The sequence below is a fragment of the Dromiciops gliroides genome, chromosome 1 (genome assembly GCF_019393635.1).
Source record: "Dromiciops gliroides isolate mDroGli1 chromosome 1, mDroGli1.pri, whole genome shotgun sequence".
Taxonomy (NCBI): Eukaryota; Metazoa; Chordata; class Mammalia; order Microbiotheria; family Microbiotheriidae; genus Dromiciops; species Dromiciops gliroides.
The window spans coordinates 164683018-164709427 of NC_057861.1; the positions used below are offsets into that span (position 1 = coordinate 164683018).

A 26410-nucleotide genomic window follows, 5' to 3' on the forward strand; every position below is an offset into this window, starting at 1 on the left:
ATCTAGATTTATAATCATGGTACTTGAACTGGTATCTCAGGTCTGACACATCACCTGTTTAACTTTGAGGAAGTCATTTATCCTTTCTGACTCTCCCTTTCCCCAGCTTTAAAAACAGAGAGTGATTCAGATGACTTCTAAGGAGATGTTCAACTTTAATAAGTGATCCTAGGATACCAACTGAACCATGGTCCAACTTCCTTTACAGTCTATTTTGATGGCATATGTACTTGCTTCATTATAGACTGGAAGAATGGCTTAAATGTTAGATCAGGGGCTACAACCTTTGTGTGTCATTCATCCCTTTGGCAGATTAGTGAAGCCTATGGACCCTTTCTCAGAACAATGTTTTTAAATGCACAAAATGCATAAGTTTACAAAAGAAACCACTTATATTGAAATAGTTATCAATTAAAAAAAATTCACAGCCCCCAGGTTAAGAACTACTGTGTTGTTTGTTTTTGGTGGGGTTTTTTTTTTGCAGGCAATGGGGGTTAAGTGACTTGCCCAGGGTCACACAGCTAGTAAGTGTCAAGTGTCTGAGGCCGGATTTGAACTCAGGTACTCCTGAATCCAGGGCCGGTGCTTTAACCACAGCGCCATCTAGCTGCCCCAAGAACTACTGTGTTGTATACATCTAGTCTTTCTGCGGTAATCAGTACTGACAACCTTGGAAGCTGCAGGAAAAGCCTCATTTCTGGCTTTAGTGAATATTTTCCAATTCATACCCAACAGGACATTTTGAACCAAATCAAAAGGAATTTCACCTTGATCATTGGATCACCAATCACAACCATACAGTGTGTCTAAAGTTGATCTTCTCACTGGTGCTTTTTGTCTGCTCCCTCCAGTGAAATACAAATCCTTTAATGCTGACCCTAGCCCAGTGTTCCTGCCTTCTTTTAATTGCCTGAGACACGAGGGTACAGTATTTAGTTCATCCTTTCAGTTCTCAGTTCACACAAACAAACCACAAAGTTGGCTCTCTTCAAGCTGCAGGGATTTGCTGGTTCATTGTCCTATGCAGTCCTTGGTCTACCAGCTCCCAGTCTTGGCTTGGCCTGCCTTGCAGCTGCAGATAAGCAACACTGGCATCAGTTTTTATAAAAATGCAAAGTGATTGGCGATCACTCTATCAGGTATCACAAAACTCTTTGAAATAAGCTTAAAAAACGTTGTGTAAAAAAAAAAAAATTGGTCACTGCAGCAAACACCCCGCCCCCGCAACCCCCCCCCCCGAATATTAGCCTTGGTATAAGAAACCATCATATCATTTAAGTATCCTAAATATGCAACTTCCTTGTAATGAAGGCCTCCAAAGTCTATCAGGGGAAAAAAAAAAATCACAGGCAGCTTTATTTATTCTCATGGTGGACAGTCATCATTGGCCCCCACAGCCATCTGAAGCCAGTAGTCCTGATTGCTAAAAATGACAAAGTTGTATAAGTGTTCTCCCCCTTGTCGAAATCCGTGTTCATTTTCTTTCCAAGACACAGGGCTGTCTGCAAAGCCCTGGACAGACAAGGTGACCCAAGGAGTTAACTTTGGGTCATCAAAATAGTGACTAAAAGAGAAAAAAATTTAAAAAGTGTTAGATAGAGATAAAGAAGGAATAAGAACATCTGAAAAAAATCATATTTCCCCACGTAAAATAACCAGTGAGTTTGGTGATGTTCTAATCAAATAAGTCAAAACGTTAACGTTAGATTACAGCACTAAGAAGATGCTCATTAAATTCCTGCTGCCTTCTGTAAATATAGCCAATGTAAATGGACAATACACATAAAACATACTCCAATTGTTACCCTCCTTGGCCAGAAATTCATTTAACAACGGGCCTTCTGTAAAGTGCACAGTAGTCGTTTCCCTCCCTGGGCATTCCGACTTCATTGTTGCTATGTTTACAGAGTTGTCTTTAATTGGAACAATGAGGAGTCATCCCTCCTTCCTTAAGTGCCACCCTGATTCTATTATGGGAAATTAAAGTACTAAGCTAACATTAGTGAGAGAAGAGAAATTATACTGGAGTGAAAAAGCAAAAGACAAACTCCATGAATGTTCAAAGTTTAAAAAAAAAAAGATTATAGGAATCCGTCTTGATAAATAAAAGCTAAACTGAACAAGGCTCACTAGATTGAACTGGTCCACTAGTTAGCAAGTCTCTTCTTTGTTGTAAACTCCAGAGACTGTGCTTTATCTAACCTTGGAACCCCAGTGCCTAGCACAACATATAGCAGGTATTACACAGGTGCTTGCTGAATGGAGAACACTAATAACAAGTGATCTGCATCTACTACTATTACCTGAAATAAGAATGAGTATGTTTCCTTCGGTACCTAATGTAGTAGGCATGTGATGGATTATTGTCTCTACTAATAACAAATGAGCAATTATTTAACAAAGAACTCTATACTGTGGCAGAGTAAAATATATTGGAATACAGAGCTTACCAGTTTAAGGTAAATAGCCAGCAGCAAATGGATGAGTCGTGAAAATAAATTTACTTTAAAAAAAATTAACATTTTGCTTCCAACAAACATTTTTATGCTCTTTTCCAAAGAGAAACAAGATATTTCTTCATAGTTATTCCTAATAATCATGCTAGAATATCACTTAAGATGGCAACATTACAATCTGAAGAGACCTAAAGAAGGAAAAAAGGTATCTGGGAGCTCTCCCATACTAAGCAATGAGATTTAAGGTCCAGAAGAGAGATCATTAAAACAACACATCTGCATGGACAGATAAACAAGATTTTTCTCACCACAGCTGTTCCAGTAGCAGGCGTATCTTCTCAGAGACTATGAAGCCAGTAATTGTGCACAAGTAAGCTTTTTCCACCAATACACTTGGCTGAGGACAGCAATAGGTTGATACAAAACTGAATGCGTGATTATTTCTGCCACAAAACCACAAAAAAAGAGAGACATAAAGTATATATTGGTATCTGCTATGCAATCATTCAGTGGAATAAGAGCTGGCCCCACATAGGATCACAACCACCCTTGATACCTACAATTCCACATTGCTGAAGACAGCACCAAGCCAGTCAAAGAGTTCTGCTGCACCACATGATTCTTCAGGCTTTCCTTCAAGTGCTCCGCTCTGTAGCAAAGGACACTGAAGATCTCGTGATGTGCTCAATGTTACTTTTGGCTGATGCTCCTGAATTTGGTATTTGGAAAAGTATGATGTGATTGTTGACTCTTCTGTACCTTAAACACACCACATAACCTTGTTTAGAAAAATGTAAATTTAAAATCACTAAGTGCAACAAGCCATTGAACAATTCTATTGGTGCTCCTGAATGATGTAGAGAAAGGTTTGAAGAGAAAGGCTGAAAGACGTTATGAGGCTTATATTCAAAACCATTAAGGTCTTGCTCAGCAGCTTTGTGCTGGGCTCCAGAAAACTGCTCTTCTTCCTTCCCATGTTCCCTGGAAATGAAGCATAGTTTTAAATCCAGCTGATGTTATGTGCCAAGCTGAATAAACCAATTATGTGCTTAATATAGTAATTAAGATTGAGTGAAATAAAATTCATAATTCACATGCAGAATACTGTCATAGAAAGAGAGGTCTCAAGGTTGTCTTTAAAAAAAATAGAGAGAAGGAACATAAATGATGACTTTTTTTTTCATTTAATCTCATATTTAAAATTAGTAACACTGGATAGTCATTGAGCTATACATAACAGTTATGGAAATAATAGCTTGCCTCCCCACCCCCAAGCTCTTAAAAATAAGAGCCTGAATGGATGGGCAAAGTGAAAAGGTTTTTTTGCAGAATAAGACTGAATAGTCCTGGACCATGGACCAATCAGCATCTCTTTCCCACTGGACTAACACACTTTTGATGAGCTGGGAGGATGCATGCCAAGCTATGGATGGGAGTTTTCCCTATCGTCTTGTCTTTACCCCATAATTCCAGAAGTCATGTTTGGAAACATGCAAAAAGCCTGCCATTCCCTGTAGTCCCCAAAACAAACTGGGAACTCTGAGGGGATTGGATGAGTATATTTAGCATATGAAAGTCTTCTGTTTGGGAACATATTGTCTAAGAGTTTGATTAGAGGAGAGGTCACATTAAAATGTTTTCATTTCCAAGTCTTACATTTTATAATAGGAAACCAGGTTTTTGGGCTGGTTCTAATAAAAACTGAAGTCCTTACTCAAACAAATGGCCTTGAAAAGCAAAAACTAAGCAGATCGTAACTCAACAAATATTTATTAAGCAAGTACTATATGCAATAATGTGTTGTGATAAAGGCAACATGGCATAGTGTATTAGAATTTCGAGTTTTAAATTTTTTAATATTTTTATTCTGAACTTGAACACTAAAAAAGAGCATTCCTACACACACAGAATACAAAGAAGGTTGTATATGAAACCAGGAATAGACATTTCATACCACTTGCTTTTTACACACACACACACACACAAAAAAGGTAAATAAATTCCATGTGACTTTCAGAACTGTCCTACTTGTCTCCACTTCCTTCTGAATTTCCTTTGGTTCTCTCCTGGGCTTTTAAAAATGCCTCCTCTACCCTTGCTTTTTTGGCATCACTATGTTTAACCCTCTCCTCCCTTTCAATTAAAAAATGAGAAAAAAAATAATCAACTCTTGTAACAACTAAGCACAATCAAGCAAAATGAATCCACCAACAGTGGCCCTAACCAAATGTGCATAATGTCTTTTTCTGCACCTTCAGCTCATCACCTCTATCAGGACATGGTTCCTCATAGAACTTCTAGAGACATGGCTGATCATTACACTGGTCTATTCCAGTTTTCAGGGAGTCCATTACTAGGGTAAGGTTTGTCAAGTTTTATTCCAAGCAACTTTTTCCTTTTCAATTTTTTCCTCCAGAGCTTTTATTTCATTTTTAAATGTTTGTTTCATTTATTCTAGGCATGGGGCAGCTAGGTGGCGCAGTGGATAAAGCACTGGCCCTGGATTCAGAGAGGACCTGAGTTCAAATCCAGCCTCAGACACTTGACACTAGCTGTGTGACCCTGGGCAAGTCACTTAACCCCAATTGCCTCCAAAAAAAAAAAAAAGTCATCCCATTTATTTTAGGCATCCATGTATTTCTTGGGGAAAATAGATTTTTTTCCTTTCAGTCTTTGCTTGCTATTGTTACAAACTTATCTGAGCCTTCTTTTAGGAGATCTCTAAATGTGCAATACATTTTGATGCTAGTCGGTGCTTTACTTGATTTACTCATCTGACTAGCTGTAGGTCTTGAATTAAGGATTTGTGTCAGGGCCAGGCTCCACCTCCAATTCCCTAGCTATACTTCTGAAGTTGTTTGGTCTTCTCCTAGGTCCCTAAGTTCCTAAGCTGACCACTTCCACCTTCAGGGGGGTAGAACCATTGGCATCCCCTTTCCCCCTCCGCTGATCTCTGTGGCTTAGAGCACTGGATCTTTAGGGCCTTATTTGGTACATCAAGGCTATGAACCTCAGAGCCCCTGACCCTGGATTGTCCGTATCTGGGCACTGCAGCCACATTGATTAGTCCCCCACTGTTTCCTTTACCAGGACTTCTGTCCTCACACCTTGGGGCTTTCTGACCACCTGTATTTTTCATTAGCACCCTCTCTTAAATACTACATTACATCACTTCAAATCAACATCCAGATACTGACACATAAAAATGTTTTCTCAAAGGAGAAGCTATGAAGCACAGAAGAATATAAGGAGCATCATCTTTAGAGCCAAAAGGAACCTTAGGGGGCAGCTAGGTGGCACAGTGGATAAAGCAATGGCCCTGGATTTGGGAGGACCTGAGTTCAAATCTGGCCTCAGACACTTGACATTTACTAGCTGTGTGGCCCTGGGCAAGTCACTTAACCCTCATTGCCCTGCCAAAAAAAAAAGGAACCTTAGAGATCTAGCCTAACCCCCTTGATTTACATGAGGAAACTGAGGCCTGAGGTGGTAAACAACAGGGCCAGGATTCAAACCCAAGGCCTGTGTCTCTACATCCAGGTCTTTATTGTCTCTGGATCAAATTACTTCAAACAGTCAATCAAACAACAAGAGCAACCCTTCTCGGCCCCAGGGAGAAGAACCTGTGCAGCAATATGTGGAAGTTATAAACACAGACTGTGGTTCAGAATGAGTGTCCAATACAGCAGTGGAATGATATGCTTCAGAGGTCAGGGAGTTCTTCATCCCTGGACACCTTCACACAGTCACTGGATAATTATTTATCCAGCATGTCCTAGAAGGAAACCCTGTCAAGTACAGGTTGGAATGGATGACTTCAGGATCCTTCCCACCATTCCCAGATCTGTGGACCTTGGGTCTTCCTGGTTGGGAAGGCAAGAGGGTCTGCCATCTCACCTGACCAGTACAACAGCCTCAGCATGAACAGAGTTCCTTTCTGGTCCCCCCTTCAGTGTTTAGGCAACAGCTTTACATTTAGGAAGGCAGTTTGCTCAGTGAAACTTATGGAAAGTTCCCTGCCCAAAAATATCTCCCCACATAATTATTGGAAATTCCTCCCATTAGAAATTCCTTAAAATGGCATTGGGAGGGCAATGGGAAAGGTTGGGGCTGTTTACTGATATGGTTAGAAGAGATTCATTTAATTAGAGTGCTTTTATTTTTCTTTTCTTTTTTTTCTTTTTTCTTTTCTTGTGGGGCAATGAGGGTTAAATGACTTGCCCAGGGTCACACAGCTAGTAAGTGTCAAGTGTCTGAGGTCGGATTTGAACTCAGGTCCTCCTGAATCCAGGGTCAGTGCTTTATCTACTGTGTCACCTAGCTACCCCCTAGAATACTTTTCTAGCTGAGATAACACTGAGGAGATTCATTTCTGGAGAGGGAAAAGCACTTTGTATAGCATGTGGCATATAATGAATAGGAAGCAAATATAAGCAGCAAAAAAAAAAATAAGCAGCAAAGGTAGGTGGTGAAGGACTGTGTGCTTTGGACAGTCCAATAACAACATAACAAAAGGAGTGTTAGAAATTGGAAGCAGGAGCCTATCAAAGAAGCTCTGTCTACCTGAAAATGTTCCCTCAGGTTGATGCCACCCCTTCCCTCCTTCTAGAGACCAGGCATTGCTGTTTTTAACCAGGATGAGGAAACAGAAATTTCTTGCGATAATCTGACTCCATAATTCAATGAACAAGAACCCAAAGAGTCTTCCAGAAGCAAAGAATAGCTGTAGATTGGTATATTTTACACCACACTGACATGCAAGGCAAAAACACAGGGAGAACCATTGCCTCCCATCCAATGACTAAAAGAATTACTTGAATCTTCTAGGATATGACTGACTACTGTTTAAGAAATGTATCGGCCATGACTATCAAAATGTATAGCCCACACAAAGCTATATTGCACAAAATACAGCATAGGTTAACTAGAAAAGCTAATGGTAACATATAAGCAGCAACAGTAACTATGCAATGGGAGCATTTCTGTTCTTGACCATGGATGCAGACCTGGGGTAAATCCAATGTGATTTGCTTTTCCTGACTAATTTTATATCCCTCCTCAACCCCCAGAACTGAACCACATTCAATGTTCAGCTGACTCCTTACAAATGTTAACTGAATTTCAACTTCACAATATCATCACACAATGAATTCTCAATACCTTCATGATGCCAAGCCAAAAGGAAACTGAATTCCAGTGGTTTCTTTTCATTCAAGGCCCAAGATGCTCTTTTATACTTCTTAGACTCAGGATTGAAGGACGGATCCATCAAATCAAGGGTAACAACTTGAATAGTTAAAAAAGAAAAAAAAACAAAACACAGATTATACCACACAGTTTTATGCTAAATAAGTTACCAAAAAAAGAAGCTTTATCCTTTTACCCACAGCTTCCTAAAACCTAGCAAAAATTATTTTTGTGTTGTGTAGGCAACAATTTAAGAGAACAGTTTTCAACAGATTAATCATGTTTTACTAGTATACCTCAAAGCCTTTTTTTTTTTCCCTCCAAAGCCTTTTTCTAACTGATCTCCAAAGCTTTTGCTATCTCTATGCCCAACTCTCACAGAACTCACAAAGATTCCAAGTGCAGAAGGCAGCCTGTAAAGCAACCCTCTCATCCAATTTCCCCTGTCAGCAACTTCAATTCCCATCCTAAAACTTTGGGAAAATTTCAAAATAACAACTCAACAGGAAAAAGTTAAGAACCCCTGATAATGAGAATGATAACAATAAAATAGCCAGCATTTATGTAGTTTTAAAATTTTCAGAGTGCTTTACAGATATCTTAATTTATAAGATCTAGGATATCACCATTCATCACTTTTTATTGTTGAATTTAAAACCTCTGAGCCAACTATGTCCACATAAATTGGGAGGCAATTTTTGAAGGCAAAAAACCTCCAAATAAATCCTTATCTTCCTGAAACAAAAGAGGATTGACACAAACATTTCTATTTAAGCCTATATAAGGTCACTTCTGCCTTGTTAAAAAATGGGGGAAGCTAGGTGGCACAGTGGGTAAAGCACTGGCCCTGGATTCAGGAGGACCTGAGTTCAAATCCGGCCTTGGACACTTGACACTTAACTAGCTGTGTGACCCTGGGCAAGTCACTTAACCCTCATTGCCCCACCCCCCAAAAATAATAATGGAATCTTTATTTATTGGTTGAGGTCTTTTGTTTTTACATCCTATCCATTTCCAAATATATCCCTTTTTTCCCTACTCATCAAGCCATCCCTTCTATCGAAGATAGAAAATAAGATAAAAGAGACATTTCAGCAAAACCAACTAATACATCAGCTATATCTAAAAATATATTTTAAAAAAAATATATTCAATATTCCATACAAATTGCCCCTCCAACCTCTGTTTAAGAGGAAAAACAATGAGTTTTGCATAAATACTTACTATATCTCATGACTTTTCTGCCAGAGTACTGAGATGGGCGACCTTGAAGTCCAATTTCTTCATAAGTGTCCTTATCCAGGGACAAAATGAGTTTTCCTACACATTAAACCATGATTTCCATGAGAAGCATACTATAAACATAAGTAAGTTTTCTTTGAAATAAAAGAAAGCAAGCCATATTCAATAGTCTGATATTATTAGAAATAAAAGGAATATTACCATTGGGTAACAGGGCAACAGTATTGTCTTGATCGATATTTGTATTGTATGTTAGGGCATAACAGGAACCTGTAACAGAAAATAAGTCCAAAGAGGGGATTAATGGAAAATAAAAACAAACATCACACTGGTAGTAATCAGGTCAGAGAAATCAGATACAGATTTCCTCAGGATGACTGGAACCGAGTCATGGGGATGGCAGGGAATCCTAGTCAACTGACCACTGATCCAAATGACCCCCCCCCAACCATGCATGGTAGTGACTACACCAAAGGAAAGCAAGAACAGGAGAAAAGCCAAGTTGCTACTATATCACTCCACTCCAACAAGTTCAAGCTGGACCTTGAGGAATAAAGCAAGAATTTAAGGGCAAAGGAGATTTGTCTTCTTTTGCCACAACTGATCTACGTAGCATTTTGTTGTTTAATTATTTTTTTTTCCAATTAAGAAGCACTTATGTTCTCTCCCATTTCCCAAACCATTGGGGCAGGGGGCGGGGGGGGGGGGTGTTGGAAAGACCGAAAAACAAACTCCTTGTAACAAACATGCAGAGTTAAGCAAAGCAAACTTCCATGTCGGCCATGTCAGGTAACATATCTCCTTCTGCATATTGAGACCGTCACCTCTCTGGCTCTGATCAATCACAATTCCAGAAGACTGACGACATGGAGTGATGAAGCATGCTACCTACACAGGCAACATTTTCAACAGCTCTGATGCTTGATGCCTCCAGAGTGGAGCAACATTATTAGGATTAAGATGGACAATGATGCTTTTATTCAAAGGAAGGTTTCCCAGACAGCAGAAAAAGATCCCCACAGGCTAAAATCTGGCCTACTCCTAAGAGCCTAGGCAGACATTTTTTACTTACATAAATGAAAAAAGACCATTCAGGGGATCTAAAGCATCATATGCTTGCTAAATTTGGCTGGCAATTGGTTCTAATTTAGAACTTATCTGTTGGGAGAAGAAAGATTTTCCTTTGAAATTCAAATTACGGTCTTCCAATCCCTAGCTCTATAAGCAAGGATGATCCTGGCAGTACTGAAAATGACCCATTCAACTGAAAAGACACTGAGGGAGACCAACAATAATCACTCCTTTTTTCCTTCACATGACCACCCCTGACCTGGGGCACTTAGAAACCAACAATTTTGCTAATCTAAAGATTTCAGAAAGCCATTGTAGTGTCTTATTCATTGTGTTAGGTATTCACTCAACTTGTAAAACACTACTAAATGAGTCAATGGGTCTCCTGGCCACTGCCACAGCACAACTGTACTTTATCTAAACATACTGAAAAGCAAGAGAAGCCAGGTTCCTCTAAAGCACAGACATTCTAGGAAGTTAAAAAAAAATCACAGGAAAAAAACAAAACCCTTTTTACCCAAATTTGGGTTTGGACATAAGGATGTGAGCAAAGTCCCTATGGCAATGTGCGATTTCTTTCCTCCCAGACACTGCTTCCACTAGCTTTTTGCTTAAATAATCTGAATTAAATCACATCCTCCAGACACAGTAGGTGGTATTTCTCTCCTAAACACCTAAAATACCAGGCTTATTCCTGTTGGGGAACATTAGCACTATAATGGATTCTACTATATTTATACCCATGCTAGAAATTTTTTAAAAAGTTTTCTAAAATAGGCTTGATGTAATTCAAAGAGTTTATAAATTCTTTACCATTTTTCTTCTCAGTCTTGTTGTATGCAGGAGCTGATATAATCCAATGGACTAATTTGGAATTATAGCTAAAAATAGAACTAAAATGTTCCATACCCCTCTTCACCCAGAAATTCCACAATTAGGCATATATTCCAAGAAAGCCAGAATCAGAAAGATATACCCCAAAATATTCACAGCAGTAAAGAATTGGAAACAAAACAGATAGGAAATTGATCAGAAAATGGCTAAACAAATTGTGATATATGAATGTAGTGCAATATTGCTGTACCAAAAGAAATTACAAATCTGGGGAATTCAGAGAAGCAAAGGAAGGCTGATGTGACTGGAAGCAAGAACAATGATCAAAACAATATACACAAGGATAACAACATCAAATTAAATGGAAAGAACAAAAAAAATTAAGACTAAATGCTGTGTAATTTGTATAATTAAAATGACCAAGCATGGCATGAGAAATGAGAAAATAAACTTCCTTCCCTTCCTTGCAGAACTGAGGAAACAAGCGTCTGTGGAACATGGCATATCATATCAGACTACATTAATATGCTGGTTAGTTTTCCTAAAGTGCTTCTCCATGCCCTGCCAATACCTGTCAAGCCTATTGCATCCTAGTCTTATACTTCATTAATCCAGCTTTTTAAAAAAATCAGTTTCATCTATATCAGCTACAAGTTGTATGAATATTGAATGGCAAGTAAGAATCAGTCAAATTCATTTCAGGAGGAGTCCAAATGTGCTCTGATGAATTATTCTTATTTTCTACAAGAGATTTCTCTTTCTCTCTTTTTGGGGATTTTGGGGTTTGGACATAAGGATGAGAGCAAAGTCCTATGGCAATGTACTATTTCTTTCCTCCCAACCCCTGCTTTCATTAGCTTTCTGCTTAAATAATCTGAATTAAATCATGTCCTCCAGACACAGTAGGGGGGTGGTTTCTCATGGTAACACAGTGTAAAATACCAGGCTTACTCTTGTTGGGGAGCATTTGTATTAGAATTGGTTCTATTATATTTATACCCATGCTTGAATTTTAAAAGTTCTTTCTAAAATGAGACTGATTTTTTTTGGGGGGGGGGGTGGGTGGGTGAAGCAATTGGGGTTAAGTGACTTGCCCAGGGTCACATGGCTAGTAAGTGTTAAGTGTCTGAGGCTGGATTTGAACTCAGGTCCTCCTGAATCCAGGCCCAGTGCTCTATCCACTGTGCTACCTAGCTGCCCCGAGATTGATTTTTAAAAAAGGAAAAGGAAAGCGGAAGGGAAAAGGAAAAAGGAAAGAAGAGGGGAGAGGAGAGGAAAGGAAAGAATGGAGAGGAGAAGAGAGGAGAGGAGAGGAGAGAAGAGGAGAGGAGAGGAGAGGAAAATAAAGGAAAGGAAAGGAAGAAAAGAGGGTTATTGGAGAATTTAGAAAAAATGCAAAGGTCATTCAGAGGGAAAAGGAGAAACATAGGAAAGCTTTGAAAGAAATATGCTGAATTTATTATATAGGGTTATTTTTAAGTAAGCTATACATAATAGAGATTTGTGATTTCATATTTCTTTCCATTCCACTTGGTATGTGAGATCTTCTGTGTTATGTTCAGAATTACAGAAATATCTTTCTAGATTTATGTATGTAGCTAGTCTACTACTACAGTAGTGGTGCACATTACAATACAACTTCACTGGACAGGGTGAGTGAAATGGCCAAGAAGTAGTTACTCAAGCAGCTATTACAGAATAAGCTGGTAAGGCATAACTTCTAGCAGAACACCTCAAAACATTAGAGTAAAATTGCAAACAAGTTATCTAACCAGGGACTATTTTGGGTTACAACTGAAACAGACCCATCAACTCACAGCTACACAAATCTAAAGCCTTGGGTGAACTTGGGCACCCAGAATTTTTAGTGCAAACAGCCTAATCAATAAGAGTTTTTCTTGCTCGTTCATCTCTTACTAATAGAGTAAGGTAAAAATAAGTTCACAAAACAACATTTTGTGGGGACAGAGGCAAGGATTTGCTTGGGGAATCTTCAGGCTTCTAATGTATGACTGTGTCTTTTAATTGCGTGTGTGTGTGTGTGTGTGTGTGTGTGTGTGTGTGTGTGTGTGTGTGTGGCAATTAATTGGGGTTAAGTGACTTGCCCAGGGTCACACAGCTAGTAAGTGTTAAGTGTCTGAGGCCGGATTTGAACTCAGGTCCTACTGACTCTACGGCCGGTGCTCTATCCACTGCGCCACCTAGCTGCCCCATGACTGTGTCTTTTAACAGTTGAATCTTGAGCATTATTCTGTGTACAATTAAATGGAAAAAGAGCCCAAATGAAGAAATGAGCACTTTACTCCCAAGGCTAAGTGCTGGCCCTCACTGTCCCCAACATAGTGCAGGAAACACCCAGATCAACTCTGCTCAGCTTTCTTTAAAGTCTTTCCTGAGGAAAGACTTCGACACTTCTATTGACTGATTTGGATTTGGACCTGAGGGAGGATCAAATTCCACATGGCAATGTGCTGTCTCGTTCCCTTAAAGCCTACCAGCCTTTTGCTGATCTTTTCTTGGAAGCTGGCTCCTAACGGTCTAGGCTAGCCCTTGGGTCCAAAGCAAATTTGTCAAGCCCGAGACAGTTTTTCTTGAGCAAAGATTTTGAGCAGAGGCTACACCACAAAGTCTAAGTGTTAGGAGGAGAAGAGCCACAAAGATAACATGCTCTGCAAATAGCAGCTGCAGACATAAGCCACAGTACAGTCTTCAGAAAAGGCAAAGTAGGGACTATTGATTGGGCACTGATCTTTTCAGCCACAGAGTAGCTGTGTATTTGAAAACAAAGACAGCAATATCATTTATCTTCATTTGTCCTTATAAATGAAGACTATGTATGTTTTCTAGGGAACAGGCTAGCTAAGTATGGAAAGTCTCGTCACTAGAAGGCAAACCACCAGGTAATGAATTTTCTGGAAATGGCAACCCATGAAACAACTCAGCACACAAAAGCCACTCAGTATGTACCATATGGTATATACTTTATGGCCCTATGGTGACAGTAATGGCATGGCAAAAATAGGGGACACAGCACACTGAGAAATATAGTCCTTAGACTGTCTGCAAAAATTAATTTAATTGTTGGTACTTTTAATGTGTCGACTTTGTCCAGTGATCAATTAGGAGAAATTCTACAAGATGAACTGAACCAGTTTCATGCTGACATGCTCACTATTGTTTGGGGCAAACTGCCTCAGTTTACCCAAATAACTCAGGGAGACCACCAAGTCAAGCAGAGACAAATTTATTACATTCTTGCAAGAATGGGCAAACTCAATAACTGAGTCGCAATAGCTAACACATGCCTTGAGCTTTTATAGGAATGTTGGTGGGGGAGGAAGTCCCCATGCACACTAGGGCGAGCTCACAATCTAACATCCAATCCTGTCTCACCCAGGGTGTGTGTTTAGCTCATGATCAATGTATGGAGACATGCATACGTGTTCCAGGAACAAGGGGGAAAAGGGGAGGGGAAACAAGGTCAAACCGAAGGAAGAGGGAACGGGGGAGTGACAGTGAGAGGAATCACAGTTCTCACTGACTCCCCCCCTCCCCTTTCCCGGCCCCTATTTCTAAAAATATTCAACTTGAATAACAGGAAGAGTCACTCAGGTGTTTCAGCACTGTTTTATAAATTTTAGAAGGATGACAGGGTTAAAATTTATCTTCGGCTATGTTGGGAAATCAAAGAAATAAAGAATAAAAGAATAATCCATTGTTGGGACCCTAGGGTCAAGGGGATTCTGCTCTGAGAAAAAGAAACATGTCACTTAACATCTGGTCTCAACTTAATTGCCGCATCCTGTGCCTAGCCCTGTCCTTTCTTCTTGAGTCCCGAGTATTGAATTGGTGAGCGAACTCCCTGGCCCACTCAACAGGGACTGGGGTTCTGACACATGATGGATTCCAGATAAAACTAAGATGTAGCTGACAAGTGGGGAGACTGAGCAGAAGTAAAAATACTGTTAATTGGCAATAAAACTTAAAGAAGACAGTGAGAATTTGACAAGCAATAAACTTTTAAACTAACTCTACTGGGGTGGGGCTGGGTATCTTCCAGACCCCATCCTCAGAGTTTAATCTGACTCAAATCCATAATCATCTCATACACTATGAATGAAACCAGAAGCTGTAGCCAAATGGATTCTTCTCAACAGGAAAATAATGGACTTAGAGGAGTTTATTTCACTATATAACCAAAGGCAACAAGAAACAGAGAGAAAAAGCTTGGCACTGGAGAAGAGATGGGAAAATGCACCACCCTTTTCTGGTTGAAGGGGTGGGAAAACTATGAGTGTGGAATGTTGTTTTGGCATTAAGTATGGTCAGTATGCTGTTTTGATTTGCTGATTTTAAGAATCTTTGTTCCTTGGGAAGACTTGCTCCAGCAGAGAGGTATATTTATAAGTAATAAAAAGGAAATTCATCAATAAACCCTTTTTTAAAAATCAAAGACAAATAGATTACTATGAAATAATTACAGTTTATACATCAATATTCAAATCAAAATTAGAATCAAGGATAAAAATGAGATAATAATGATGAGATTATGGCGATTCCAATCTAATCTATTAAAACAGTCGGCTCCAAAAAAATGTGAAATGGGCAAAAAGAATGTTGACTTACCCAATCACCTTTTCTTTGCAAAGTTTAAAACAGTAACCAAAAAGAATCCCCGAAAGGCCAAGAAGTAATCTCAGACAAACACCTCAGAGCTGCCAAAGCATAGATCTGACCATGCAACCTCCCTAATTCAAAAAACAACACTGGCATCCTATTCAACTCCAGGATCAAATATTTAAAAAATCCTTTGTTTGGCATTGAAAGCACTTCACAAACAGGCCCCTTCCTACCTTTCAAGTGTTCTTCCATTTTACTTCCCTCCAAGAACTCTCTGATCCAGCCATTCTTGCCTACTAGCTGTCCCTCAGGCACAACTTTCATCCCCTATCACTATGCCTGTGTACTTGTTTCCCCATGCCTGAAAAGCTCTGCCCCTCACTTCTACATCTTAGAAGATCCAACCTCCTTTAAGATTGAGCTCAAACATCTCCATCTGCAGGAGGCCTTTCCTGGTCCCCTCAATTGCTAGAGCCTCCCCTTCTAAGGTTATCTTCCATTTACTCTGTCTATATCTTGCATGTATACAATTATTTACATGTTGTCTCCTCCACCAAAATGTAAATTCCTAGAGGGAAAAGACTATTTTAGCCTTTTTTTCAATGCCTGGCACATAGTAAGCACTTAATAAATGCTGTTGATTGCATTCTTGTGGTTTTCCTTCTGTTCTCTTCTCTGTGTGTTTTTAAAAAAATTTTAAGAAAGCAAAAAGACTTCTTAATTAACATGCATTGTCAAGCAAAGAGAACTTCCCCACTGGTTCTGTCCAAAACTTATTCTCTATCTTGAGTCTTCCCTGTCAAGAGAGAGGGAGTAAGTTTCATTATCAGTCCTCTGAAATGATGGCTGGTCATTGAAATTGATCAGAGTTCTTAAGTCCTTCTTAGTTGTTTTTTTTTGACAATGTTGTTGTTACTGAATAAATAGTTCTCTGGGTTCTGTTCACTTCACTCTTCATCAACTCCAACAAGTGTTCCCAGATTTCCCTGCAACTGTCTTCTTACAATGCAATAATATTTTATTACATTCATAAACCATAATTGATTCAACCATTCCCCAGTTGATAGGTACCCCCTAAGTTTCTAGTCCTATTAAAAAAAAGAGAATATAAAAATGATTGTACATACAGGTATTATTCCTTTTTCTTTGACCTCTTAGCAGTAAAAAACAATACTGGAGCTACAAACTGATGCAAATATTTGGGAAAGCAATTTGGAACTGACTATGCCCCAATGCTGCTAGATCATACATGCAGTTGATGCAGTGGTATCTCTGCTAGGCTTATGCTTCTGGGGGGGACAAAGAAACAGGAAAAGGAGGCATATTTATATGTTTATATATGTACGTAACATATACATATACATACATATATGAGAGCATTTATAGTGGCACTTTTTGGTTGTAGCTAAGAAGTGGAAGGAAAGTGAATGCCCATCAATTTGGAAATGGCCAAACAAATTATGGTAGGTGTATGAAATGTAATATTATTGTGCCATGATAGATTACAAATACAATGAACTAAGAGAAACTTGGGAAGACTTATGAATTGATGCAGGGTGAAATGAGCAGGATCAGGAGAACAGTTTATAGAATAACTCATCATGAATTTAGGAAACTGACAATGAAAGATGCTTCCTACCTCTTGGCAATGAAATGATAGGCTAGAAGGACAGCTAGGTGGCACAGTGGATAGAGCACTGGCCCTGAATTCAGGAGTACCTGAGTACAAATCTGGCCTCAGACACTTAACACTTACTAGCTGTGTGACCCCGGGTAAGTCACTTAACCCCAATTGCCTCACCAAAAAAAGAAGAAGAAGAAGAGGAAGAAGAGGGAAAAAAAAGAGAAGAGAAATGATAGGCTAGAGCAATGATGTTGAACTCAGAAATAGATCCCTGTAGGCACATATGCACATACTGATTTAGAAAACCATAAATTAACATTATCTATGGTGTAATGCATTTTTATTTATTTTGTTAAATATTTCCTAATTTTTTAAAAATTTGTTTCAGCTGTACTACTCTGAATTTGACATCTCTGGGCTAGAGGTTCAGAATACACACACATACACACACACACACACACACACACACACACACACACACACACACACACACACACACACACTTTTACAGACAAGCCTATGTGTCAATTTTTCCTGCATGGCTAAACTCTTATTATAAGGGAAGGTTCCTATGCAGTGCTAGGAGAGTGTTGGTAGGTAGTGACAGCAATGTAAAAAAAAAGAAAAGAGTGCAAATGAAGCATTAAAAAAAGCAAAGATCAGAAAAAAGTTTAGAAGAGAATGTAGACAAGCCACACAATTTTGGTACTATTGTGTTAAATTTAATATACACTTTAAAAATATCAACACATAACAGAGGTTCACAGTTTAACATACAATCTGCACTCCTAGTCATCTTGATTGAAATGTTCATGTTTGTTGATGTGGAAAGCACTACAGCAGCAATGGAATTTTGACTAATATCTTATACCATATGCCACAATAAACTACAAATGGATATAAAACCTAAACATAAAAGGTCAACTAAACAAATTAGGGAAGCAAATGAGATTAACAATTGAAGAGATGGAAGAGATTACAGAAGATAAATGGAAATTTTTAATTACATAAAATTGAACTCTTTTGCACAAGAAAACTAAAGGTAAAATTAGAAGTAAAACAATTAGAGGGAAAATCTTCACAGAAAGTATTTCTGATTAAAAAAGGTCATATATCCAAGATATCTAGGAAATGGATACAAATATATAACAAAACCCATGTCCCAATAGGTATGTGCCTGAAAGATACAAATACACAGTTCTCAAATGAAGACACTTGAGCTAGTAACAGTCATGAAAAACGCTCTACATAATTAGTAATAAAAGAAATTCAAATTAAAATGTCCCTAATGTTATAACTCACATTCATCAGAGTGACAAAAGAGGAAAATAATAATTGCTGGAAAGGATCTAAAAATACAGGAACACTAATGAATTGTTTGCAAATCTGTGAATTGGCTCAACTATTTGGGAAGATATAAACTATACACATAACCTTTGACACAGCACTTATCCCAAGGAGGTCAAGGACAGAAGGAAACATACAAGACTATGCACAGTAGCCCCTTTTGATGTCACAAAAAGCTGGAAATAAAATAAGTGCCAATCAATTAGAAAACTACTAGACATACAAATGAAGTAGAATATTACTGTGTCATAAGAAATGATGATGTTCAGAGTTATATCGGACTCAGGTCATCCTCTCACAGTTCAGGTTCAATGCTGAATCAAAATGATATACTAATAACAATAATAATAATGATTTTTAAAAGCTAGCATTTATATTGCAACTTAAGGTATGCAAAGCACTTAGCAAACATGATTTCATTTGATCCTCACAACAACCCTGGGAAGTAGATACTATTATTGCCCCCTTTTTACAGAAGAGGAAACTGAAGCAAACCAAGGTTAAGTGACTTCCCCAGAGTCACACAGCCAGTTAGTGTCTGAAACCAGATTTGGACTTTGGTCTTCCGGACTCCAAGTCCAGTAATCTATCCTCTTGTTACGCACAGTAGTATACCACTGAACAGTTATCCAAAGATTTGCTCAGCCACAGCAGGAGGATATTCAACAAGGAGAGACACCATGAAGTTGGTTCAGCTGAGCAAAGCTCCCTTGACTGAGCTGCCAATCGTTTCCCATCAATTAAGCATCAGGCACCTCCCAGACCTCCACATGGAAGAGGACACAGCCACTTAGGCCATGAGGAAGTGAGGTCAACAGTCTGAGCCTTCAGTACCCAGAGCAAATTAAGTCTTCAGGATGGTTTCAATACCTTTTAAGGTAAGACTTGCCTAGGGGGTATGCTGGTGAATCTTTAAGGACCTCTTTGGGGGGGGGGGGAACCCACAATTTTAAATGTAACCTGCTTGTGGCCACTGAGATTTCCCAAAACTGAACAATCTCGTTTAGACTCTAATACACCTTGCCCTCACCTAACTTCCATGAGGGCAGAGATCAGGCGATTGCTTGACCTCACAGATGAATATGGCAAATTAAAAAAAACCTGAGAAGACTTGAATGAATTGATGGAGGATGAAGTGAGCAAAACTTGTGCAATGATCACAGTGACGAATAAGAAAACAACTTTGAAAAACTTCAGAACTTCAAACAAAGCTATGATCAATTGTGATTTCCAAAGACTGATGAGGAAGCGTACCTACCACATCTTGGAAAAGAAGTAATGGACTGCAGGTTCAAAATAAGACGTGCAATTTCAGATATGTCCAAAAGTGTTTACTTCTTGACTACACAAACTTGTTACAAGGAAAGGTTTTTCTTGCAGAAAGGGGTAGGGAGTTAGCGGGCAGTGATAAAAATGCCCCCAAAAGGAAAATCAATAAAATATTTTTTAAATGTACAGAAGAAAAAACAAAGTACAAGTGATGCAAACTTTTAAAAAAGGCAAGGTATTCAAAGTTCAGTTTCTTACACAAACCTTTTATATTGAAATGTCTGTGTTGTTAACTCTTAAATCATAATAAAACAAGAAAAAAATTAAAATACAAATGTTTCCTATTACAACCCACTTCCCAGTTTTATGTGACTACAGAAAAGGAAGAACTTTCATAAATACAATAGAAGAAGTTATGTAGAATGAAAAGGCTTTACAGAGGGATAAATGGAACACAGATAAAATATTATATAAAGAAAAAGAAACCAATGTACTGATTATTAACAGTTCCTCAGTGTACCAATCTTCACAAAAATACAATTTTCCTACCTTTTTTCACAAAGTTATTGATGAACTCTTGTGCAATTAATTCATGAAGAGGTAAATCCTTCACCAAGTAGTATGGTCCAAAATCCATGACAAGATTTTTCAGTTCTTTTGATAATACCCCACATTCAGGAATCAGAAATGATACCTATATGAATGTGTAATAGAAATAAAGATCTTATTTTTATGGCAAGTAGTACTTAAATTCATAAGGACAAAACAATTCAACATTTTTAAAGTACATACTATATGTAAGGCATTCGACCCTGGAAATTCAGAGAACAGTCCCTGTCCTCAAGGACCTTATTTTTTTTATTTTGTTTTTTTTGGTGGGGCAATGGGGGTTAAGTGACTTGCCCAGGGTCACACAGCTAGTAAGTGTCAAGTGTCTGAGGCCAGATTTGAACTCAGGTACTCCTGAATCCAGGGCTGGTGCTTTATCCACTGCACCACCGAGCTGCCCCAAGGACCTTACTTTTTGCAAGAATTCAACATATAAATATAAATATATGAAATATATTTATGGCAAGCTAATGAAATAAGCTAATAGCAATTTGGGAAAAGAGAGCACTAGCAAGTGGGGAGATCAGAAGGGCTTCACAAAGAGGGAACAAGTAAAGTAAGACTTGAAGAAAGACAAGGATTCTGAAGCAGAAATAAGAAGGGAAGTGGTGGAATGTTGATTTTGGGGAGCAGCCAACTCAGACATGAAGTTGTGAAGGAAAGTAGTATGAAAAAAAAGTGGAAGGGTAGATTCCAGCCAGACTGCAGCAGGGGGAAGAGGGTACCTTCTTTTTTTTTTTTTAAAGTGAGGTAATTGGGGTTAAATGACTTGCCCAGGGTCACACAGCTAGTAAGTGTTAAGTGTCTGAGGCTGTATTTGAACTCAGAACTCAGGTACTCCTGAATCCAGGGCCAGTGCTCTATCCACTGCGCCACCTAGCTTCCCCTGGTACCTTCTTAAACAAGAAAAATCAGGTTACTTATATTTCAAGGTAAGATAATTTATAAAAGATTTGTTTTATGATATGCACGCCAACAAATAATACAACAACAGTACTGAGCAAAAATCCTTTTTAATTAGGAAGGCTTTATATAGTTTTGTTTTGGTTTTTTTTAGTGAGGCAATTGGGGTTAAGTGACTTGCCCAGGGTCACACAGCTAGTAAGTGTTAAATGTCTGAGGCCAGATTTGAACTCAGGTACTCCTGACTCCAGGGCAGGTGCTCTATCCAACTGCGCTGCCTAGCTGCACCTGTATATATAGTTTTAAGCTATTTAAGCTTAAAACTAAGAGCTGTTGGACACCCTGTATATTGTTGCTGTCTTCTCAATAAAAGTATGGTCAGGCTCTCACTCCAGGAATCCACTAATAATAGCTGTTTTCTCTGGTACCTTTTAAAATAGTTAATTTATATGCAAAGAAAATAAAGCATCATTAAAAATCCCATGTATCCATCGTCATTCTGAGACCAAAGGAAAGATGCTCAACTAATAAACTATAAAGAAAATTATATGTGCTCCCTCTAATGTCAAAAATTCTACAGGGCAAAATAGAGTAATGGAAAAAAATCACTGGCTGGTATGGAAAGGTCATAAGTGTTGAAATCCAAAGCAAAGAGCATTCTTAATATACAAATGAGATGACCAAGTTGCTACTTTATATAATAATAGTAATAATGATGACAATAAATAATAGTTAGCATTTACAAAGCTCCCAACTATGTGTCAGGCAGTATACTAAGCACTTTACAAAAATTATCTCATTTGAGGGGCAGCTAGGTGGTGCAGTGGATAGAGCACCAGCCCTAGATTCAGGAGGACCTGAGTTCAAATCCAGCCTCAGACACTTGACACTTACTAGCTGTGTGACCCTGGGCAAATCTCTTAACCCTCACTGCCCTGCAAAATAAAAATAAATAATAAAACTGGAAGAATCACAGTATTTTTTAATGGGAAAGATCAATCTTCTATGATAATCTATTTTATTTTCTCCAGGGATGACAATGGAGCTATTGTATTTGGACTCTTAACATCACAATTCGCTGATGTTCTTTAGGAAGATACAAAAACTAAATGTATAAAATAATTTAAAATGAAAATGGATGTAAAATACCTAAACTAACATTATTTGAAGCTTTATCTTTCTATTTCTAGCCCACTAATATCTATAAGTTGGTGATAAGAATCAGGCAAATGTCATAATGGGAGGCTTCCTACTTCTTGTCAGGGAGATGGTAGACACTATATACAATCTAGAAGGAATTTCAAACTGAACTATTTAAACAAGCTGTAGATACTTTTTTTTTAAATGGGAAATGTATAAAAGAAGGGCCCCTGGAATGAATTTTTAAAATACTTCTTACTAAAATAAAGACAAGTAATTGGAGAGATATTAAATGTTCATGATTGTCAATATAATCAAAATGATCATACTGAATTAATTTGCAGAAGTAGTACCATGGGTCATTTTATAGAAATAAGCAAAACAATCACAAAATTTATCTAGAGAAACACAAAGTAAAGAATCTCAACAGTAATCAATCAACAAGTAGTTTGTAGTGCTAATTATTTATTGGGACGATTAAAAATATGAGAGATATAGTTTCTGGGTAATTTATTCATTTTATTAATAAGGCTGGTGGGTTATCAGTAAAATGAGGTCTATGGCCATGCCTCTCATATCAAAGACCCCTAATAGCAGTGGGGTCACAGATTATCTGCCCTTCGAAGAGGAGATATTCCTGAGGAATGCCTAACTACTTCTGATTGGTCAACTTAATTTGGATGTAGGCTATATTAAAATTAAGGGCTGATAGCAGATTCACAACCTAAGGTTAACTATTAATCTCTACCCCAGGCCAAATTTTTATTGCCCTAACAAGAATTTAGAAGGGTCATTCTCATCATATCAAGATTTTTTAAAGTTTATAGCTGTGACCAGGGCCAAGGAGAGTTGACTTTATTTTGTCAAGAAGGCCTTTGGAATGGGGAGGTCAGGATTAAGTCTCCAAGATATTAATTACAAATTTTAATTATAGAAATTAATTTCAAGAATTACAAAAATATATCAATTACAAAAATCATTTCTTACATTATTAATATATTTATTAATATATTAATATATTTATTACATGCCTGGCACATCAGGCAGGCACTGTGCTAGCACTGGTAATACAAGTACAAAGAATCAAAAGAATCAAGGAAGGGGACCTATAAGTACCCAATCTCAAACTATATGATAAATGAGTAATCATCAAAACTATTTGGTGCTGATTCAAAAATAGAATAAAATAAACAAGACCCACAAGGAAACAAACATAGAAGTATAGTGTTTGATAAACCCAAATTTATCAACTACTGGAATAAGAACTCCCTACTTGAAAAAAACTTACAGTTAAACTGTAAACTTCCATAAAGCAGTCTGGCAGAAATTAAGTTTTTGGAGGGCAGTGATGTGGAAATCAAGCAGTGTTGTTCCCAGCTGTGCCAATAATTTAAGAGAAACCTTTAGATAAATTATGTAATAAACTTCACACCTTAATTAATTTCTACACCTGAACAACAGGGACAGGTCACAGTCCTTGTTCCCTTCATCACCTCACCAGTAAACTCTACCAAAACAGTTGCTAAATTTTATGAAGCAAACACATTGTTACATCATGATAATTAGGTGAAGAAAGTTGTATCTTCTTTGTATATATCTTTTTCCTCTCTCTCTGTCTCTCTATCTCTTGTCTACCCCATTTGAATTCAAGCTCTTTGAGGGCAAGGGCTGTTTTCCCTTTCCTTTATGCCCTCTGCACTGAGTAACTTAACATATAGTATGTAATAATAAATATTTGTTGATTAATTATTATACTCTATAAAGATAAGAGCTTTGTCTTTGTTTCTCCCCCCACCGCCTATCAAGATTAAGCACTTAATAAATATTTAATGAAGTGAATTTAAGAATCCCTTCAATTTTCAAATGTATAATGGATTTCATATTGCTTACTGTCTCAAGGGGGAAGGAGGGAGAGAATTTGGAATTCAAATTAAAAAAAAATGAATGTTGATGGGGACAGCTAGGTGGCGCAGTGGATAAAGCACCGGCCCTGGATTCAGGAGTACCTGACTTCAAATCCACCTCACACACTTGACACTTACTAGCTGTGTGACCCTGGGCAAGTCACTTAACCCCCATTGCCCCGCAAAACAAAACAAAACAAAAAAAATGAATGTTGAAAAGTTCTTTGGTGGCAAAGTCCTGGAAACTGGAGGGATACTCATCAGTTGGAAAATGGCTGAACAAGTGATATGATGGAATACTACTGTGCTTTAAGAAACTATGATTTCAGGGGCAGCTAGGTGGCGAAGTGGATAGAGCACCGGCCCTGGATTCAACCTCAGACACTTAACACTTCCTAGCTGTGTGACCCTGGGCAAGTCACTTAACCCCAATTGCTTCACCAAAAAAAGAAGAAATTATCATTTCAGTGGTCTTAGAAAAACATGGAAAGATTAGCCAAAATAATGAAGAACAAAATGAGCAGAACCAAGAGAACACTGTATATAGTAATGTTGTTTTAAGGAAGACTTTAAATGAATAAGTTCTTTTGACTATTATAAATACCCTAATTTGGGGGCAGCTAGGTGGCACAGTGGATAAAGCACTGGCCTTGGATTCAGGAGGACCTGAGTTCAAATCCAGCCTCAGACACTTGACACTTAACTAGCTGTGTGACCCTGGACAAGTCATTTAACCCTCATTGCCCTGCAAAAAAAACCAAACCAAAACAACAAAAATAAATAAATAAATACCCTAAATTCACTATAAAGGACATATGAAGAAAGACTTCATCCAGAGAAAGAACTGATAAATAGATGTATAGAATTTTACACACACACACACACACACACACACAGTTGTATATTTGAAAGGAATAGCAAGGTTTGCATAGTGAATTTGCAATTTCATGTTCAATCATCTTTTTTATTGTACTATGTTATAGAAATGCTTGTTTTATCCCACAAAATAAAAAATGAAATACATTTTTTAAAATAATGTTAAAAAAATTTACACGTAATTGGGAAATATTTAACAACAAAAAAATTTTAATAATTCCTTCCAAATCACTCCCTTCCCCAAAGGGTGGCTGACTTTAACAACTGCAAAAGATAGTAAATGCAATTCCTCCTTTAGATTTCAAGGCATTTCCAGTTAGCACCTTTTGGAAATGTAGCCCCTAAATTGGGGTTAACCAGTCTTTTGGCTTAAAAAGAAAACTATCCCAAATCAAGGTTGAGGCCGTGAGGAAAGTGTAAGAACTAAGGGACTCGAGGCTTTAGGAGAAAACACACGCTAGGGAATCCAGCAGCACCAGGCACCTCCACCCTGATCTCTAAACATCTAAAAAGGCAAGACGAGCATCACGAATAGCCTTCTCACTGCCATCTACTCCAGGGGTAACATCCATGGGGGCCCCAAACTCAGAAGGAAACGGGAGTCTGGAATACTGAAGAGCTAAGAGGAGTGTGCCCATCAATCTCCTGGACTTTTCCCAGAATGGTACAGGGCACTGGTTCTGGAGTTAAAAGGCCGAGTTCAAATTGTTCATCTGACACTTAGCCACCCTGGGCCTCACTTCCCCCAATATGTAACCTGAAAGAGATGGACTCTCAGATCTCCCGCAGAAATCTCCCAAATCTAGAAAGGAGAGCCCAAAAGAAAGTCCTACCCCGGCTGACTTGTGGGAGTTGTAGTCTTTCCAGGCCCCAGGACCCTCCGCCAGAGATGCGGCGGAACACTACAACTCCCAGGGTGCTTGGCGCGGCGCCATCACTACCCCTCCGCCCCCCGCCAGCGCCCGCCCACGTGCCAGCTAAAGGAAGTAGTACTCGGCAGGGTGGCAGGGGAGAAGCCATGGTGTGAGGAGCTGACGCGGGGTCCGGGTATGCTTGAGAGCAGCGCGGGCCTCTCGCCCCGCAACCTGTCCTCTGGGGGGCAGTGCGGTCCACGCCAGCAGGAGAGGAAGGGTCAGGGGCGGGACTCACCCTGTAGTTGTGGTAGTGCGTCTCCACGTGCTGCCGGTGCCGGGACTTGACATGGCCGAAGTTGGACTTCTCACATACCAGCAAGTGTCGTGGCGCCTCCCGCAGCCTGCGCAAGGTAGACATGGTCATCTGCGAAACACTCCGGGCCGTAAATTTGTATTTTACGAGCCGATGACCGC

The 26410-nt window shown here is 38.7% G+C and overlaps 1 protein-coding gene across 2 annotated transcripts; it reads right to left on the minus strand.

Annotated features, from left to right (window-relative positions):
• Window positions 1-507: 507 nt before the first annotated feature.
• On the minus strand, window positions 508-26410 carry RPP40 (ribonuclease P/MRP subunit p40). Of its 2 annotated transcripts, none has more exons than XM_043975845.1 (8): window positions 26232-26410; window positions 20200-20344; window positions 9087-9155; window positions 8868-8963; window positions 7617-7742; window positions 3017-3215; window positions 2765-2899; window positions 508-1072 (listed from the first exon to the last, which is right to left on the minus strand). In XM_043975845.1, exons 1-8 carry the CDS (start codon window positions 26358-26360, stop codon window positions 1036-1038), a joined length of 936 nt encoding a protein of 311 aa, XP_043831780.1. In that variant the 5' UTR covers window positions 26361-26410; the 3' UTR covers window positions 508-1035. The 2 variants fall into 2 exon arrangements, with proteins under 2 accessions (XP_043831780.1, XP_043831779.1); XM_043975844.1 differs by lacking the exon at window positions 508-1072 and adding an exon at window positions 1242-1564.